This window comes from Chanodichthys erythropterus, chromosome 13 (genome assembly GCF_024489055.1).
Source record: "Chanodichthys erythropterus isolate Z2021 chromosome 13, ASM2448905v1, whole genome shotgun sequence".
Lineage (NCBI taxonomy): Eukaryota > Metazoa > Chordata > Actinopteri > Cypriniformes > Xenocyprididae > Chanodichthys > Chanodichthys erythropterus.
Genome location: NC_090233.1, coordinates 39713988 through 39734130, shown reverse-complemented (window position 1 = coordinate 39734130; position 20143 = coordinate 39713988). Strand labels below are relative to the sequence as shown.

At 36.2% G+C, this 20143-nt stretch overlaps 2 protein-coding genes across 5 annotated transcripts in view; both read right to left on the bottom strand.

Annotated features, from left to right (window-relative positions):
* bmp2k (BMP2 inducible kinase) overlaps positions 1 to 11589 on the bottom strand; it is a 37850-nt gene extending 26261 nt beyond the window's left edge. For 2 of the 3 annotated variants that reach the window (XM_067407266.1, XM_067407267.1), the window contains exon 1: positions 10657 to 11588. In XM_067407266.1, coding sequence (XP_067263367.1) covers positions 10657 to 10801 — 145 coding nt within the window. In that variant the 5' untranslated portion in view covers positions 10802 to 11588. Of the gene's footprint in view, positions 1 to 10656 lie in introns of all 3 variants that reach the window. The other variant, XM_067407268.1, reaches the window with a different exon arrangement.
* Positions 11590 to 15445: 3856 nt separating this feature from the next.
* On the bottom strand, positions 15446 to 20062 carry LOC137034103 (annexin A3-like). Of its 2 annotated transcripts, none has more exons than XM_067406724.1 (14): positions 20004 to 20018; positions 19636 to 19659; positions 19501 to 19551; positions 19260 to 19347; positions 18991 to 19085; positions 17964 to 18077; positions 17646 to 17736; positions 17482 to 17561; positions 17335 to 17391; positions 16874 to 16967; positions 16692 to 16787; positions 16525 to 16583; positions 16302 to 16424; positions 15446 to 15921 (listed from the first exon to the last, which is right to left on the bottom strand). In XM_067406724.1, exons 2-14 carry the CDS (start codon positions 19648 to 19650, stop codon positions 15862 to 15864), a joined length of 1023 nt encoding a protein of 340 aa, XP_067262825.1. In that variant the 5' UTR covers positions 19651 to 19659; positions 20004 to 20018; the 3' UTR covers positions 15446 to 15861. The 2 variants fall into 2 exon arrangements, with proteins under 2 accessions (XP_067262825.1, XP_067262824.1); XM_067406723.1 differs by having other exon boundaries at positions 15447 to 15921; positions 19636 to 19664; positions 20004 to 20062.
* Positions 20063 to 20143: the final 81 nt, after the last annotated feature.

The following is a 20143-nucleotide window of genomic DNA, read 5'->3' as shown; positions in this document are numbered from 1 at the left end:
GTTTGATTCATTTACACACTGTTGTGCTCACTCTTAAACACTTGTAACTTTTATACTTTTCTAATTATATAGTCTGGGTTTGATTTTTTCAGAGATATTGTTAGAGTAAAGTACATGAATAAATTATATTATATATTATATTATATTATATTATATTATATTATATTATGTATATATATATAAATAACACAAGATCAGTACTGCACATTGATGAAAATATTTATTTCTCACCATATTGCAAAACCATTCAATACATCAATGCCTTTCCAAAGGTTATATTTTGTACTGAAAATTAGAACATATTCTAAATATAATATATTACATGAACAAAAATATTTGAGGAGACAAAACACCAAAGCATCATCTCTTGGCCTAGCTGGATCTGGCCATAGTGCTTCATCCACATCTCAGGCAATGTCCTTTCACGCAAGACAGCGAGGGAAGAATCTTCTTGAAAGGTGAATCCATCCTTGCACAGATCCTGCATCAGTTCGGTCAGGCCTTCTCCATGGCTTGAATGAGGCACATCCTGACAGAGGGCTGGAGACTATAAACCTTCCATGCCAAAAAAAACAACAAACAAACAAAAAACTCCTCAATGGGTTTAAGGAAGGTGGGATGTATTGGAGTGAAAATTGTGGATGCTAATAAAACCATTTTTTTGACCAGGGCAGATAGGTGGAAATTTACATTGTCCCATATGACAATGTATCTCATCTGCTCTGCATCCATTTGGTCTTCTGCTGTGACGATTTTCTGCAGTCTGTCTAAAATGTGAATATGTGGGGCATGTTGTAAGAGCCTGAGTTGGCATGCTGGTGGAGGACCAAATTCTGTGTGATCGCAACATACATTGGGATGTTACCACCGCGTTGGCCCGGGACATTCAAAATGATTCAAAATGATGTTTCTCCCTCTCCCTCTAACTGCAACATTGCCTTTCATTTTGTTGAAGACTCATAAACTCACATTTTGCCTTTTTATAGTACTATAGCACCTGATTGTTGAGTTTACAGTTAAGCACCTAAGTGTCTGCACACCTGATGGCTGTGTTTGATCAATTGGTTTATATGTGTGGTATTTTAGACAGCAGTGTCTTGAAATGGCAAAGAAGTGACAGTATGTTTGATTTCTGTGTCTAATGTAGAGAAGTGTGTTTAGTGTTGTGCAAAACAGTGTGTGTAGTGTTTTGCAAAAAGTGTGAGGCTGAGAATGTGCTTATAGTTGTGCAGATCTAGCTTTGTGTTTTGCTCCTTGAGTGTAAGGTTTTGCTAATTGTGGGAAAAGTTTAATTTCAGTGTGTAAGCAATCGTAAAAAAACTGTAAAATGATGCACAGCTCATATCTCTGTCGCTTTAAGTAACCAAAAGCGAAACCACACACAAAATACCGGCTCTCTCGCTCCATATGACGTTACCGACAACTAGTTCAGTGCACACAGCGCGAATATTCAGAGAATGCGGTTGTGAGTCCTGAAAATGTACAGGTGTGAGTTCGGTTATAAAATGCAGTTGTCACTCCCGTAAATAACCGTATTGTGTGTGAACGTAACCGTATTAAGGACTCCAATACAGGACTGACAACCGCATTCTGCTGCTGTGTGAACATGGCCTCAGTTTGACAAAATGTGATAAAGATCTTGATCTGGTCTGAAATCTGTCTTTTCCATTAGATGAGCCATCATTTATATCAAACAGCCACTGAAATAAAGAAGATTCTAATTGCTCAGAGCAAATAAATATGCATTTATTTTCTAATATTAATTTACAGGTGCCCTTGATCCAAAAGTTGAATTTAACTTGGCATAGTTAAATAACAAGAGTTCAGTACATGGAAAAGACATGATTAAACGATTAAACGACCTCTGAAGAACAGGCGAATCTCAACATAACACTGACTGTTACGTAACAGTCGGGGTGTACGCCCCAATATTTGCATAATGCCAGCCCATGATGTTCCCAAAATTATAAAAAGGCATTAGACAAGGGCAGCCAGTTAACGTCTGGAGATGCACACAGCCGAATCATCAGACTAGGTAAGCAAGAACAACAGCGAAAAATGGCAGATGGAGCAATAATAACTGACATAATCCATGATAGCATGATATTTTTACTGATAAGTTATTTGTAAATTGTCTTTCTAAAAGTTTCGCTAGCATGTTGCTAATGTACTGTTAAATGAGGTTAAAGTTACCATCGCTTCTTACTGTATTCACGGAGACAAGAGCCGTCGCCATTTTCATTTTTTAAACACTTGCAGTCTGTATAATGCATAAACACAACTTCATTCTTTATAAATCTCTCCAACAGCGTAGCATTAGCCATTAGGCACAGAGGACAGCCTCAAATTCACTCAGAATAAAACTTTAACATCCAAATAAATACTTTACTCACATAATTCGAAGCATGCATACAGCATGCATGACGAACATCTTGTAAAGATCCATTTGAGGGTTATATATTAGCTGTGTGAACTTTGTAAATGCGCTGTAATATAGTCGAGAGCTCGTTTGGCAGGGAGCACGCGATTTAAGGGGGCGGTGCCGAGTGTAAATCAGTGCATAGTTAATGATGCCCCAAAATAGGCAGTTAAAAAAATCATTAAAAAAACATCTATGGGGTATTTTGAGCTGAAACTTCACAGACACAATCAGGAGACACCTTAGACTTATATTACATCTTGTGAAAGAACGTTCTTGGGCACCTTTAAGCTACTGACATGCAGCAATTCTCACAATCAACCTTGCATGTCTCAGTCAACTTTTTTTTCCCTTTTCACATCTGCCTGGCATCCCACAGGTCTGGAAGTTGTATCTTATTTATTTTAACAGAGGAATCTTTCATAAACATTAATGAACCACATGCAGCTCACAAATATCTAAGGATGCACCAAAATTTCAGCTACTGAAAGTTCTCAGCCAAAACAGCTTTTCGGTTTCAGGTCGAAATCAGTGAACAAAACAGGTTATATTAGCCGTTCTTTGATTGCACTGTATTTTGTGGGGTTCTTTAGTCTGTACTGTTTTCTGTTGATACGTCAACAAAATTTATTACAGTTTATTGTCATTTAAACTTTTATATTTTACCAACAAACTGGAGTAGAAGCAATTCTGTTATTAAAAAGTTGACATAAAAAACTGCCTTATGCAAAATTTAAATGTTTGTACAACTCCGTTCTAGTTAGTGTTGATTATTAAATAAGTTTGATTAATTAATTTATTATTTATTTTTGGTTTTCAGCCAAGTGCATCCTGAATTTTTGGTTTCGGCCCAGAATTTTAATTTCTGTACATCCCTAACAAATATCTGTAAAAGAACACTGCCTTATCAGTTTCCCTTGAGTTCTGCAAGTTAAACCACAATGATGCTCACAAATTTATCTCTGGTACAGACTGACCCTCTAAAAATAGAGACACGTCTGCTTTGGAGAGAAGCTTAGAGATTCTGCACTTTGCGACAACCTCCTTGATGGCAACATGAGGTTGACTTCTCATTCTTTTTTTGGAACTTTACAGATGGTCTTCATTTTCTTTCTCACAGACTTGATAAATACAACAAAACTTTCACTTAGATTTTCTGCATATTTTTAGCAGAAGCTTACCCCCAGAGAAATGTCATTCAGCTAAATTTATCCATTACAACCATTAAACCAGTATGACGCTGAGCATTTTATGAGACTCTTAACAACCTTGTACTTTAACAAAAATATATTTGGGTCTAATGTGGAGAAACTAAATCTAAAATACTAATTAAACAGAATAATTCTTCACTGTCAATAAAAACATGAACATAAAAACTGTAAAAGACCTCTTTTTACAAATTAGCAATTATTAAACAAAAAAATTGTAGCCCTAATCATAGCCTTGGCCTCTAGTCTGAGCTCAACTATTTCTTATTCATGTGATTTACTTTGTCATTAAAAAGTAAAAATACCTGAAACTGCACATATTTTCTTTTAGCTGCAGTCCGTAACCTGTTTTGGTTAACAATGATCCAAAATCAATTTGAGCAAGTACATAACCAGCCAGTGTTCAAAACTATCTCCTTACCTTAGCCCGATTCACAACAGTAAGCTTGTAATAATGTTTTATAATAAAGCGATACTGTTGGATTTCCGCGGGAAATTCGAGCATGCAGCCATTTGTCTTTGCGTCATTACGTCACGTCTGTAAACAGAAAGAAATGAGTCCCTGCATATAGGATGCTGCTGGTAGCGGATCATTTATAGCCTTTTCTCACAGCAGCTGAAATAATTAAACTTATTTTGATAGCTGACTGTAATCCAGAAAGGTCCAAATGACAATCATCAGTGACAAGTGGAGATTCAGCCGTGGTCAAAAAGCAAAAGACTTCGGACTGCTGAGTGACTACAGAAATTGAAATCTACAGGTAAGGCTAACACACACTAAATACACAGTCATGCAATGCTTATGTGGTTAACATTAACAATTTGAGAAAGTATAACAACAATAATAATTTGATACGATTTGAGCTAAGCGATCGTTAGATTTAATCACCATTTGCAGCGCGATTTATTGTAGGCTAAATGCTTTTTCCCCTCAGTTAGTCAGAACAAAAGTGGCAGACATGTTACTTGTTAAAATGACATTTTCCAGTGAAAATTCTTACTTTGGTCACACTACAAGACTACAATCTGTGATTCCGAAGTACAGTATCCACACTGATGTGGTGACTGACAGTAAACATTAGATTCATCCCCGCTGAGGAGCTGTGCCGATGCACAATGCATGTAAAGATAATAATTCCGCATATAACTGCAAATGCAGGTTTCAAACAGAGATGGCGACAAAGAGGCAATCTTAAGGACAGCAGCTTTAAAGCAGAACTAAGTAACTTTTTTACCTTCATAAATAGTCCTTATGATGGTTCATTGAATTGTAGTGGTGTGTTTGAGGCGTGCACTAACCCCCTCTGGCACGTCTACGCCAGAAAACAGCACTTGCAAGTTGAGCTGCGCCGACCCCACTACTTTTAAAACCACTTGTCCATCTGTGGAAATTTTGCAATAAAACATACCAGAAAAAGAATAACTGTCTGATGTTTAATAAAATCTGAAGTGCATGCTATTAATTTCTTTAAGGTATGACACTTGTCTGCTACAACTCCCCATCAATTTTAAAAATGTAAAAGACATATAATATAATAAGTCTTACTCTGCCATCTAAACAATCTGCATTGTTCAGGATGACAAGTGGATCTGGTCAGATGCCAGACAAAACACAAAACAGTTGCCAAAGACCATTCACCACATGCAACCAGCAACATACTGATTTAGACAAAGGGATTAGAGCTAAATCACTGTTAGATAATCTTAGAGTACTAGTGTTTTGACAGAGAATTGCTTAAGGAACTCTTTTGAGCCAACACACTGTGTGAGATGCCAACCCCACTCTGGCTCACAAAGCTTGAGTGACCCATTTTCTCAAAACAGCGTAAGAAATGTGTGTGTGAGGTACAGCTGAAATGTTAAAGGCAGAAATGGGTGCTCACAGAAGAGTGAGGAAAACCTGACTAGCATGTCTTTGTAATTTCTCACAAGTGCCACTGACAGAATGTTGGCTTGGGTCAATGCAGCCAGACCACAAAGAAGTTTCAACCATTTCAACTTAAAGTGAACATAAACAGTTGTGAAATAAGTTGCATGTGTAACAGTATATTGGATCCGTGCTTAATTTACCTGCTGGCACCTGTGTTCAATGTTAATCAAATCGCTCACTGCTCTTTAGTACATTTAGTAGGATTAATCTATTTAATTTATAGAGTGAAGTCTGTCTATCTAATGCGGTTTTACATTTGATTACTCTGTTGATACTGTTCTGTTTTTGTTGTTATTATTATTATTTCAGAGGAATGCTATATTTGTTAAGCTCTAAGTTGTTCCTAATCACCTTTATGAGAGGGAATGAAATATGTTGCACGTGTTGCTTGCAAATAAATAAAAAGTTGTAAATTCATGATACTTTCTCATTTTTTAATTTTTTTATTCTTAAAATACACATTAAGAATAGCTACATGGAGCTACATAGGAGGCTTCAAACAGACCCATGGTATATTTGAAGCTTTCTATTTATCATGTTGCATTATTTATTTCGATAAATGGTATCGGCAAATATTCCAGTGTTCGACAATCAGGCCAAAAAATCTTCAGATCAGAGCACCCTTATCTTTATATTCAATTTATATTTCCAGTAGATTAGTAAAATTAAGCAAAGGTGGGTAAATAGGTAAAGAGGCCACACTACTGGTTCAAACTGTTACCTTGGCAGGTTCCTCTGAATAACTGTGTTTTAATTCACTGGCATTATGCCACTTGAATACTGTGCTAATTGTTATGTCATCTGAAGATGACACGGATATAACAAATGGGAGCTGTTGAAAGAGACCGGTAATAATGACAAACAGAACAGGGATGAGGCCTGGAAAGAGGTGATTGTACAATCAAGTGCTGATTAAAATTAATTAAGGCATTTTTCTAGGAGTAAATAATTTGCTTGTTACTATAAAGACTTTTACACAAGACTAGGCTTGCAGTGGAAGTTAGTGATACCGATGTTACACGGACCTGCATAACTACATTACTACATATAATTTGGTTATCTATAGAAAAGATTCTTAGATTCAGCCTTGCATGTCTGCCTGTGCCCCAAACTGAGATGTACTAGTAGCAGCCAAAAAAAAAACACAAAAAAAAAAAACATAAGAAATCATATATATATATATATATATATATATATATATATATATATATATATATATATATATATATATATATATATATATATATATATATATATATATATATATATATATATATATATATATATATTTTTTTTTTTTTTTTTTTTTTTTTTTAATAATGTACATTTTACAACTGGAATACCTCATTTTAGTTGTTTCCTATGATTTGCACTAGATTTTACACATTGCACATTTTAGCACAGAAGCCTCTAATACTTTGTCATGTTATAAGCTGTCATCAGATTACTGATCTCATGCGTGATAGATTCTGGCTCTATATCAGATAGTATGGTGCTGAACCATCCAATTTACACCTCTAATCACAATATGTAATAAGATCGCTACTTCTGTTTTATCACAACTTTACCCTATTCTAGGAAATCAATTTCATAGTGGGCCGGAACACTGTCAGAACAGGGTGGACATTGGTTAAAATGCACAAATATTATCCTATTTGACCATTAACAAGTTCTTGTGGCCTACTGTTTAATTGGAAAAACTGACTTTGCACAGCCGCACAAGCTGTAAGATTAATTCACATTTAAAGGCATTCGGTTTTATTTAATCTCATCTCAATCTGTAGCTGTGACGTCTTTTGTGGAAGAAAATTAAACCCAAAGGGCTTCGTTCCTCATGCAGTATGGCAATAAGATCAAAACAAGTTACCATTTTGGCAGTTCTATCAAACCAATGAGAAAGAGATAAGGTCATATTGCCAGTGCACATGTGACAAGTGAAACAAGGCCAGAAAAGTAAAACTGACAGGGACTGTTAAGACCTGTATTGATACTGAAAGATACCTTTCCATGTGACAAAACAGGCATTTGATGCTGGGAAACTAAAGGGACACTTTCCAATAACTAAATATAATAGAGGTCATAACTTCAACAAATGTCAAGGGACCAAAGCTGAAGTAACTGGTTGAAAAAATGACTGAACTCTCCTTCACACATACACGTACGCACGGCTTCAACTGTCAATAGGACACACAGGCCCTATAGCAGAGTAGTAAAGGAGATAAGGAAATCAGAGTGGCTCTTAGAACAGCAATTCTGCCAGCACATGCTCAGTGAGTGGGGCAACACCTCTGTACACGACTCATTCAAGGTCAGTCCAGTAACGCTCCTATCGAAAGTGCAGTAGAATGTTACTGCACCTTACATTAGGAACCACTCTGAACCGGTTTGGTGTCGAATGACAGTTATTGTTTTAGTAAAAGATCAAAGACCAAAGCAGATTCTGCCAGTCACATATTGAAGAAGTGAAACAGGGGAAAACACTGAAGTCATGAGCGGTCTGTTGACAAAAGAAAGCAGTCCTAACAGGGCTTGTTGACAGAGAGGTGAGCAGGTGGCCAGCCATTAAGTGACCACACAAAGCTTGTTGCATTTTGCATTTAATAAAAACCACGAATGATCACTAAATTACTCTGACAATTTTCAGACACAAAAGATTTGTGATTCTATCCAAAGTCCCAACAGGTAAAAATCAGCTGTTTTACTGCATTACAGTCTTCATTTTAGCTCAAGCCTCATAAATCATCTCATTACACTACAATCACATGAACAGGCTCTTTGAGAGCTACTGTAAAGGGAGGAAATGACAGAATTAAGCACCCATCCAGAATCGTAGTCCCTTGCCCAAATGCCAACCCATCCTTTGCCAACTCCCCAGCTGTCTCTAATCAGTTGCTTGAAATAATTTATTGGAATAATAAAGACGGAGCATGGTGGTCATTCAAGAGGGACAAACAGTCAGGCTCAATAAGCAAACACAAAAGAAGCAACTTCCATCACAGGACGGTGTTCTGCATTGTGCCAACACACTTTTAACAGGTGGTCAAACACAAAACAAAAAGGCCACAAACACAAACCATCTGTCCATCACTCGAACAGCATGCAGATAATGTGGATGTGGTTTTCCAAAAAAATACAAATTCTATCATTTTCAGAAGCACATGATTTCATTTTGTGGAAAACAAATGGAGGTGTTTTTTACAAATGGACAAATTCAATTTCAAGGGGCACCATAAAATAAGAGCATTTAGGAAAAAAAGGGGGATAAAACGCAAGTTTACAAAAAAAAATGCTACATTACAGTTTTTTACAAACGCTAGGACACATTTCTCAATTAGATCACTTTTGCAAAACTTCACACAGTGAGCACAACAGAAGTCTATGTGGGCTAAACTGAGGATCAATTATCATTGCTTTGGCACAAAATGCATTCAATGACTACATCTCTCAAATTTCATGAATTCTTCTCACTCAGACACAACAACTGGCAAAACTCTTTGTACGTACATGCCAATTTGCACATGCTTACATGCTGTTTTCAAAACTGTTAAACTTATGTTCAAAACAATAATACAAAACTGAATAAGACAGCAATTTGCTACAGTCCTACAGTAATATTTTAATGAAATATATTTTAAATCTTAAAATTAAATGCTATAAAAACAATTGAATTGTATCTGTATCAGTGGATGGTGTGTATACAAATTCTTGTATTTTGGAATTACTCAGTGCAAAAAAATAAAAATAAATAAACGTCATAAAATGTCAACAAATTATGCATCATGTCTGATTTATTCCAGTAACATATATTGCAGTGAATTATAAACAGAAATGTGTCCTTGTTTTACACAAGAAAACATTGTATAATGCTACATGTTGTTAGTGTTTTTTTAGGTAATTGTTTTGTGGGTGACAAAGTGTGTTTGTCGGCTGTCAACCTTTGCTTGTGTTCTGGAAGAATGAGTTGATTTGAGACCTGAATCAAGTGTTTTGGTAGTTGTCGTGCATTTTGAATGTGAAATGAACTGCTTTGCCAAGCTGAAAGTTGGTTAGGAGAACTGTGTGAAGAGTTTTGCAAAACTGACCTAAGTATTGAGAAATGTGTCCTAGCATCTGTAAAAAAACTGTAAATAAAACAATCAAGGGAGAAAGCAAGAATAAAAGCACTTCAAACTCAACAGTTGTTCAAAACTAACTGCCAGTTGTTTGTGAGGCTGAACTTTTGCACTAATGGCAAATTATATAATTGTGTCCAGTCAGCAAGTTCAGGGCTGCCAAGTTGCTGTTCAGTGAAACTCACAGAACTGACAACATCTACATGGGAAACAAACACCCTAGCACTTGTATTAGTCACATTGCATGAGACAGAACTGTGTGAACAAAGTATTTTAGATGACACAGAGCAAAAATACTGAACTTAACAGCTGAACATGCTATTAAATATCATGCAACAACTGAGAAAGATAAGAGTGCCACTCTACAATGTTTCTAACCGTCCAGGAGGAGATTATCATCAAACTACTTAACTCTTACTCTTAAGAACTCTAAAAAGGTGTGCCCTGTAGAGGGAGGGTAAAATGACATACAGTATGTGATAAACTTTGTTTTACTATCTTAGTATCTTTTTGTGCCATGGCAAAGTGTAGTAATTGTGTGGCAATAAACTGAATGTTTGTGCCTGAGCGTTCACTAAACTCTTGTGCTTAAAGTTTAACAAGGACCAGATGAAAGACACCGACCATTTCTTCTTTTTGTTTGCTTTGCAGTGACAAACATTAGGTCACGATTTGGGTCAGCCCAGACCTCCTGATCAAAAGCCATGTGATCAGTAACTGTGGTTATATGGAAGCATCCCCTCTACCAATTTATGGGAAGGACAAGCATCAAGCTAGTTCCTCTTTTCATGGCAAGGAGCTAACGTTACATTACTGTTAAAATTAATCCGTTGATATGGCGAGGTACAACCTGCAGTAAACAGCCAGTTTATCCTTCCTGAACTGCTTATTGATCTATAAAACAGTTTGGTTTGGGGGGCTCTTATACACTTCACCGGTAGGTTTTGCCATTTCATTTTTATTGGCCTAAACAAATGCATCCATTACCTTCAGCGATCAGCTCCTCCACCGTCACTTGGTATCGACCGACAGCAAACACCTTCCCGATGTAGTTGCTGCTTCCAGTACCACATCCAGACCCACCCCCGAGACTTCCGCTCTCTGACTTCGGCATACGCGAAAACTTCTTCATTCTTGCCTCTTGTGTTCCCGCCTTCCCCAAACAGACAGTTCCAAACAAGCCAAAGACGATTAAAACGCCAATCTGCTCATCTCCGCTCTTTTGTCCAGCATGCTGAGAGATCTGCTCTCCCGAGATGCGCCAGGCACTTCAGTGCTCGAGGGACGCAGAGAGGCGTAGCTGAATGCTTCCTTATTTCCCGCAAAGCCCGATGAAGCAACTGCATAGAAGTCAACCGTCAGGGCAAGCGTTTTGTCGTTAATGAGTGACAACAGCACGAGTGATAACCTCCACGCTGCTGTATTTTCAGGCCGACTCCAGTTTTGGCTGGCTAGCGAGCCTGTGCTGGTGCTGGAGCTGGAGAGACCATTCGCCTCGCTAGCTGGCTAACAACGGCGAAGCGCTCTGTTTAGCCAAAGCATGCTTTTGTGTTCAGCCGAAAGCTTAAGTTGTTTGAAGTCCGGGTTATTTGAAACCAATGTGAACGACAAATAGACAGAAAGTGGGTGTGTTAGGCGGAAGCTACGCTAGCGAAACTCTTAAACGATGACTGCTGCCACTTCCCCTTTGGATAGTTTAGTTAGCCAGCTCGCTAGCTGATTGGCTTCCTCTATCTGCTTGAAGAGGACACCGTGTATCATAGTAAAAAGTATTAGCCTACTACAAAATAATCCTCCGAGCGGCCGACCGTTTGTGGTGTCGAGAGCAGCGTCTGTTGTTTTTTTTTTAAAGGCAGAGCGGGTCCTCGTGCTCTGGAAGTCCCCCGTCACACTGATAAAGTTCGAACTCTCGTGACTCGCCGGAGAATTAGTGGGAGGTTTGTTATTGCCCAATCCGACTGTCTGACAACCTAACTTTGTTTTGTCCGATTTCTTCCTATTGTCATGATTGGTGTGAGCGTGACGCGTCCTGTAGATGCTCTTCTCTGATGGGATGGCACGGATGACTGTCTCTGCCTGCGTTTTATTTATCAGTTTGCTTGATAAAGATAGTCGTTCGTCGAAAGATGTGAATGGAGGATTGTTTGGGAGTGTGTGAGGTGCTGAAGCAGTGCATATTCCTGTGTGTCCTACGGTTTTTATTAAGCATCAGAGAAGCACAGATCCATCGTTGGGTTGTTGTGAGAATTATTGGATAAACAATTATCTAACATAAAATGAACCTGAATTTAAAAGTAGCTTGCCCATAAAATGGGGATTAAATGAGAAAATAATCTCATTACATTTTCTCAGTTATTGAACAAATTCTAGTGTCGACTATATAAATTCAATCATTCAAATTATTGTAAGAAAAAAAAATGGCCAAACAAACATTTTTCTTTAATGTATGGGAAATATGGCATTATAACTACAATCCATCATTTGGTCCCAAAATATCTAGTCTCTACTGAGTGACATCTTAGTTTAGGTTAAATTGTCAACATTACCCATTCTTATTTAGCCTATTTAATACATGTCTCATTTTTGAATTTGGATGCTTATTTAATGTCTATTGTTGAAAATAACAAAATCACATAGAGCAGGGACCTCCTGATGATGACAATCAAAAAGAAGTTTAAAGTTGAGTTATTTTTTGTTGTTGTTATATATACTCAGTACGTGTATCTCCCACCTATAACTTTCAAAAATGACACTTATAATTAAATGTATAATTGAATATATGTTTAAACAGGGCACTGACTCATCTCATATAATGTTGACAAAGATTACGTCAGATTGAGACAGTCATGTGATGTTAACCAGTCTGGACTGACAACACAAAACCCTTTGAGGGACCTCAGGTACATCTCATTGTCAGTTCATGAAAATGTCCTGCCCTCTAATGGTCAAACACTGAAAAATGAGCAGGTGCTTCCGCATCCCATAAAATAAGTGTAGATATTAGATGTCAAGATTTGTACCTTTTACAATGTACCACTCATATTTTGTGGATCAACTTTTTTATATTATGTTGTACTTTTGTATATTGTTAATTTTTTTTAATTTTTAAAATAAGATACAAAGTGCTCTGTTAACTGCAGATCATCGACACAAGAAAATCAAGAGCTATTTAAATTGGGATATTAAGAAAATAATAATTTCAATGGCTGTAAAACCAAATGCATATAATTCTTGTACAAATGTGACAGCTATCTGGTAATAGCTACAGATGTAGGTCGATGGAGAGGTAGAAGACCGAATTGGAGTCTGGGATTATTACATGGGATTAATGAGGATCTGCTGTTCCCTCAGGCACTTCTCCACCTCAATACAGATCAACTCCCCTGACTGTGTGAAGTTTCATCAGCAGCAGCTCCCTGAACAGATGACTCAACGATGTGCACATCATAAGATCGCCCAGATATCTTGGTTATCTTTATAATGTGTGCAGTGATGATTTGTATTGCTTTTGTTGTTGTTTTTCAAACATGGCACTACGCTTTGTTGACTGTTCAGTTCACAATTTTTCTAGTGGGCTGGTTGGTTCAAATTTCAAAGTTTGAATTTTTACTTAAAAAAGTAATAAATAAATTAAAATAGTTATTGTGTTTGACCCATGCAACCTTAAATAAGATTACAATTCTTGATTGTAATGTTGATAGCACAGCAAAAACTACTAGCCTAACTAATATAAATTTCAAATATTACTGAAGACAAGTCAGTAAAAAAAATAAGAACAAATAATCAAATTATAAGCAATAGCACAAATAAATACAAACGTACAAATGAAATAAACATTGTTTTTCAGGTACACAAATTGAATAAAGTAATGAAATGTAAAATAGCTCTGCATATTCTGCACTGTATAAATTAAGTATAGATTACTCCTTATTAAAGTAACAAAAGTTATTCAATCAAGAGCAATGAGTGATTTGTTATTTGCCCTTTTGTAGTTTAACATTAAAAACAGACAGCAGCAGGAATATTAGGCGTGTAAGTCCTAATGCCCAGCTCTAGTTACGTCAGTTTTATATCTCAACTGTTTATGTTAATTTAAGACATAACTATGTTTACTAGGACATTAGCCTAGATGGGTATTTTGACAATTTTGTGTGAATTTGTCCATTTAAGTGCAATTAATAGTATTAGCACACAACGTCTCACGGTGTGCGAGTACTGAATTGAGCTCTTTCGTGTCCTGTTGCGCTTAAACATTTAAATTGGCAATGCTTAAAACAAATGCTAAACTTTAGTGACGATGAAGCACTGGCCCGATCATGTCCGTTACTGCCCCGAGCGTCGTTCATGTCCATATTGTGGAGTCCTGCAGTGTTGTATGAAAATTTTGGGAGCTGTGATTTTTGCTTAATTATTATTATTATTATTATTATCATGAGTAGAATCTACTGTCATATTTATAACTAAGGTACAATTTTTCTTTTACCAAAAATAGGGTAACTATAGGTCTATACTATCTACAAGAAATTCTGGCTACAATTTGGTCTAAAGTAAATGTCCAATGAAAGAGGGAAGTTCAGAAAAAGAGCTCAAACAGGAACCATCTGGGCAGAGGAATGCCATTTAGAAGGTAAAATTTGAAGCGAAAAGGTTACCTTTAAATTCTAACAGACACTCAATATATTTTTCTTAAAGGTGCCATCGAATTGAAAATTGAATTTACCTTGGCATAGTAAAATAACAAGAGTTCAGTACATGGAAATAACATACAGTGAGTCTCAAACCCCATTGTTTCCTCCTTCTTATATAAATCTAATTTGTTTAAAAGACCTCTGAAGAACAGGCGAATCTCAATATAACACCAACTGTTACGTACAGTCGGGATCATTAATATGTAGGTTCCCAATATTTGCATATGCCAGCCCATGTTTAAGGAATTACACAAGGGCAGGCAGTATTAACGTCTGGATCTGTGCACAGCTGAATCATCAGACTAGGTAAGCAAGCAAGAACAACAGCGAAAAATGGCAGATGGAGCAATAATAACTGACATGATCCATGATATCATATTTTTAGTGATATTTGTAAATTGTCTTTCTAAATGTTTCGTTAGCATGTTGCTAATGTACTGTTAAATGTGGTTTAAGTTACCATCGTTTCTTACTGTATTCACGGAGACAAGAGAGCCATCGCTATTTTCATTATTAAACACTTGCAGTCTGTATAATGCATAAACACAACTTCATTCTTTATAAAGCTCTCCAACAGTGTGTAATGTTAGCTTTAGCCACAGAGCACTATCAAACTCATTCAGAATCAAATGTAAACATCCAAATAAATACTATACTTACATGATCTGATATGCTGCATGACGAACACTTTGTAAAGATCCATTTTGAGGGTTATATTAGCTGTGTAGGGGGCGGAGAGTGTGAGCAATTAAAGGGGCTGCAGCCTGAATCGGCTCATTTCTAAATATGCCTCAAAATAGGCAGTAAAAAATTTATTTTAAAAAATATATATGGGGTATTTTGAGCTGCAACTTCACAGACACATTCAGGGGACACCTTAGACTTATATCACATCTTGTAAAAAAAACGTTCGATGGCACCTTTAATGACATTTACGTCTGGCAAACTGTGCCATCAATACTGAGAAATTAAAGTGCAGCAGGTAAATTTAATTAAATAATAGAGACAGAAACAGACATGGAAAGAACAACAAAGTGACATTTAGGCCAATAATTAGGAAATCAATAAGTGGAATAAATCATCTTACTATGACAGTATGTAAAAACAATCTGCTGTAGTGTATGAAAAACAAAATGGTAACAAGGTAATATGTAAAAATGTTTTATTTTTTTACCAAAACACTGAAATGCAGAAATATGCATTTTTTTTTTTTTTGAATATTCATGATTTATCAGAGTTGCAATGGGGTTTAGTCTAAAGCAATTTTTTCATGCTATTCACTACCATTACATATGAATCGTAAATCAATTTGAATCTTACACTGTACCTTTTCCTGCAGTAAACCAGACATATAAAATATTCCCTGAGAAAAAAAAAAATTGTTAAATAAAACTATTTTATAAAAGATTTAAAATTTAACATCCGAAGGGCTTGCCATACAGGACACGATGGATTGACCTATTGTAAGAGAACTAAATAGGACATCTTCAGTGGTATTTCTGGTTTAGTCTTCTCCTCCACAAATCATCTTCAGGCATTCACCGTAGCTGCCAGACACATCAGACTGAAATGAAGGAGAGCAAATTCACCCACGGTCACAATCACTAAGACAATCAGGACAGACTGTACCAAAACATCAGATACAAGAACAAGTGAAACTCTCAGTCATCACCAATGACTTTCATTTGCATGAAATATAGAATCACAGAAAAGAGGACATCGGTGACACAGATGAGTAAAGAGTATTTTGGTCATTGTCAGATTGTTCAAATCCTGAACATTTCTAGATACAATATATCATTAATGAATTTTAGAATCTCTTGAGAGCAAGATTAAACAAATAAACCTGAGGATCAGGAAGTCAGGTTATACTGGGCTAAAGCATAATTCAAAGAAAGATGGCAGATGACCTGAACTTGTGCTGAAGTATTTATATCATCTTACATTTATTTCCTTGTAGAGTGAAGACTGATAGAGCTTCTTGTATTCAGCTCTGATGTCCAGCATGTCGATCTCTCCACGGCTGACCATTACTCTGGTCAAAGTGGTTTCATCTGTACCTGCTCCCTGCATGTTCACAAATAGTATAAAACATTGTCCTATTTTTAATATAAACATCAGTGTCGAACAAACACAGTGATTGAAATTAATGTGTTTTTTGCAGTACCTTCATGCTTTTGTAGAGTTGTTCAGCAAAGTATGCAGGAGTACTCACTGCACACTTTACTATAAGAAATAAGTGTATTTGATTAAAAATATGTAGATGTAAAAACATGTATCAAATATTATAATATATTATTGTGTATGTGTATTCAGAATACATTAAAAATATACCAATGGAAACCAGCAGCTTCTCCAGGTTTCCAGACATTTCCTTCTCAATGCTCTTCTGCAAAGTCTTGCCACTGATGTTTTTATATTCCAATATTGCTGCAACAGGATATGTCAAGTTATATTTAAAACACACCTGCAATTTATGAAACGCTTGTGTTTATATGGATGATTATGTTGATTACTTTGTCTCAGGTGAGGGAAGCTCCTTTTACAGAGGATCTCAATGAACTTGGACTCATCGGTTCCCAGTTTTTTCTCGCCCGCATAATAGAGGGCCTATGGAGGAAACAGAGAACATGTAGATACATCTAATCATAGAAAACATAATCTTCAACGCTACTATAAGTGAACAAGTTTTGGCTTGCTGTCCATCATGGTGGGCCTAATTATAGAAACAAGGACAAAATTATGAGAGATTGAGGTATGTAGTTGTCTTATTATTGTGACTAGCAAATTAAATGAAGACTTTTCAATATACAAAGCCTACCTTGAGAAAAGATTCAGCACAGAATTTATTAGATTTTTATGCCACAGACTTTTTTAGTCAATGATATTCTAATGAAAAAGTATTCTGAAAGAATGAATTCAGTTCAGGGTGATCTGTTATTATATAAAAAGAGAACTTTTTCTGAGATTTCTGTACCTTTGCGTCCTCTTTAGCCTGGTTTGCATTCACATTGGTGCTCTCGTCCCTCGCTCCCTTACAAATAACAGACAAATTAAATATCTTTAATTTCCAGAGTATCAACTGCATTCATTAGAATAAACTGCTACATGTGTATTTAATCACCTCGGCAAGCAAAAGGATGGCTTTGCCATAATCTCCCGAAACTTCAGTCTTTAGGGTCTGTATCAGCGTTTTCTTTGTTTCTATAGGGCAACGGGAAGTGAAGCAATTATGTCAACTTTTTGTAACTTACATATTTTGTTACTACAATAGATTCCTCATCTCACCCTCAGAATATGCTGCAGACAGCTCCTTGATTTGCTTATTTGTCCGTGAGGAAAGAATTTCGATCAGGATACTGTTGTCTGTTCCAGCCCCCTGGAAAACAATTCATGAATGTATTAGGAAAACAATAAAAAAAATATCCACAAACATTTGTAAACAACATGCAAAATATGTTCACATAGATATAGCTAGAACTTGTCTCAGATTATTGTTATATATATATATATATATATATATATATATATATATATATATATATATATATATATATATATATATATATATATATATATATAAAAACTAGGAAATGTAGTTCTTACTTTCATTGCTTTGTTTAGCCATTTAGCATCATTAACTGCAGGAGGTCTTGCGAGCGCCACAAGCACCTTTTCAAAGTCCCCATGAGTGTCGCCTTTCAAGTCATTAACAAGAATCTAGACAAACAAATTAAAAAGATTTTCATCATATAACAGTGCACACACCAACAATTAAAGGATTAGTTCACTTTCAAATTAACATTTCCTGATAATTTACTCACCCCCATGTCATCCAAGATGTTCATGTCTTTCTTTCTTCAGCCGAAAAGAAATGAAGGTTTTTGATGAAAAAATTCCAAGGTTTTTCTCCATATAGTGGACTTCAATGGCCTCCAGACAGTTGGAGGTCAAAATACAGTTTCTTTGCAGCTTGAAAGCGTTCTAGACAATCCTATATGAGAAACAAGGGTTAGAGAAACCATTGCTCATTTTCTAAAAATAAATAAATAAAAATTTTATACATTTAAACCATAAATGCTCATCTTGAACTAGCTCTCTTCTTCTCTATTAGAATTCCAGCAGTGTAGACACTGCTAAGTGTATTACTGCCCTCCACAGGTCAAAGTTTGAACTAAACTGTCATGTTCAATATGCTTGTGCAAGTATATAACAATTAGTTCAAACTTTGACCTGTGGAGGGCAGTAATACACTTAGTGTCTACACTGCTGGAATTCTAATAGAGAAGAAGAAGAGAGCTAGTTCAAGATGAGCATTTATTGTTAAACCTATATAATTTTTTACATTTTTTTTAGAAAATGAGCGATGGTTTCTCTAGATAAGACCTTTATTCCTCGTCTGGTATTGTTTAAAGCTGCACTGAAACTGTAATTTTGACCTTCAACCGTTTGGAGGCCATTGAAGTCCACTATAAGGAGAATAATCCTGGAATGTTTTCATCAAAAACCTTAATTTCTTTTCAACTGAAGAAAGAAGGACATGGACATCACATGGGGGTGAGTAAATTATCAGGAAATTTTCATTTGAAAGTGAACTAATCCTTTATGTATGAGCAAAAGGACACATAGTTACCCTCTTTGTGGTTTCTTGGTATGCCTTTGAAATAGCCTGCTTTTGACTGCTGCTCCTGTGGGTCAGTATCTCTATCAACGTCTTCTCAGTTGTACCTGGTAAGTGAGAACTCACAAAACTTATTCATTCTCAAAAATATACAATATACAAAGAGATTGCAACAACAAGACTACAAGACCCTAAATATATCATGTACACATAATGAATAAACATATTACGTACAGTATATAATGCACTTCAGGTAGCCTATGTATATTATGTAGGCCTACCTATGCCTTCAATTGCTTTGCGGAGAGCTGCAACATCTTCATTGACATTAAAGTTAGCTTTGGCTTTAATGGTACCCCTCTCCCCTGGCTGAAGGAGGAGTAATCAATCAATCAATCAGTCCATCCATCCATGAATTGATTAATAATAAATAAATAAATAATTACAACAATGTTTAAAAGTGTGACAACTAGCCCCAGTGTCAAAAAGAACTAAATTAAAGTTATTATTTGCTTGTTTTACCGCTGCTGTGAATGAAGCGGGAGCATCATTCGCAACACTTTGCAACTCTTCCTGCAACATAAGAAATTCAATTCAAAATCATACTTAAACATCACCTTCAGATATGAGTGAACCTAGCTTTAAGATTTTACTTACCCACAAGTCTGCCATTTTTGTAGGCTATTCTATAGTGTGATAAACAATTTACAGTTTAGAATCCATTAGACTACATTTTATTTATTTATTCACATTTTTTAAATAGGCCACATAAAAAGCAAAGGTAAACGACTTCCCTTCACAGAAGACTATGCTTTGATAAAAACTCGTAGCTTATCAAGATTTCTGAGTCAGAAATTCTGACTGACTGAAACCACCACATGAACGCACTTCTCTATCTTGATCCTCTCGCTTGACATCGATTGTATATCGAATGCTGAGGTCATGTTAATCAAAATCAAATCAAGATTTAACTTTGGAAATGTTTCCTGCGTTTTTTGACCTCTTTTTATTCAGTTTGCACTTACCTTCGCGGTACAAATCTACTCAACGTGGCCCTCTGTCTGGTTTAACTTCTTTTCACCTGCTTCCTCAGGGCGTGAGTGACATGATGTCATCGTTCACAAAAGACTTTACTGAGCCTCTCCCTTCGTGAATATCCAACGAG

Bases quoted from the DNA above. Each gene is read 5' to 3' on its own strand.
- LOC137034103 (XM_067406723.1), bottom strand. The intron at 17,737-17,963 runs GTAAGAACTACA...ATTGTTTTCCAG, and splicing joins GGCTAAACAAAGCAATGAAA to GGGGCTGGAACAGACAACAG. The intron at 16,788-16,873 runs GTAATCAACATA...ATCCTGTTGCAG, and splicing joins CTTCCCTCACCTGAGACAAA to CAATATTGGAATATAAAAAC.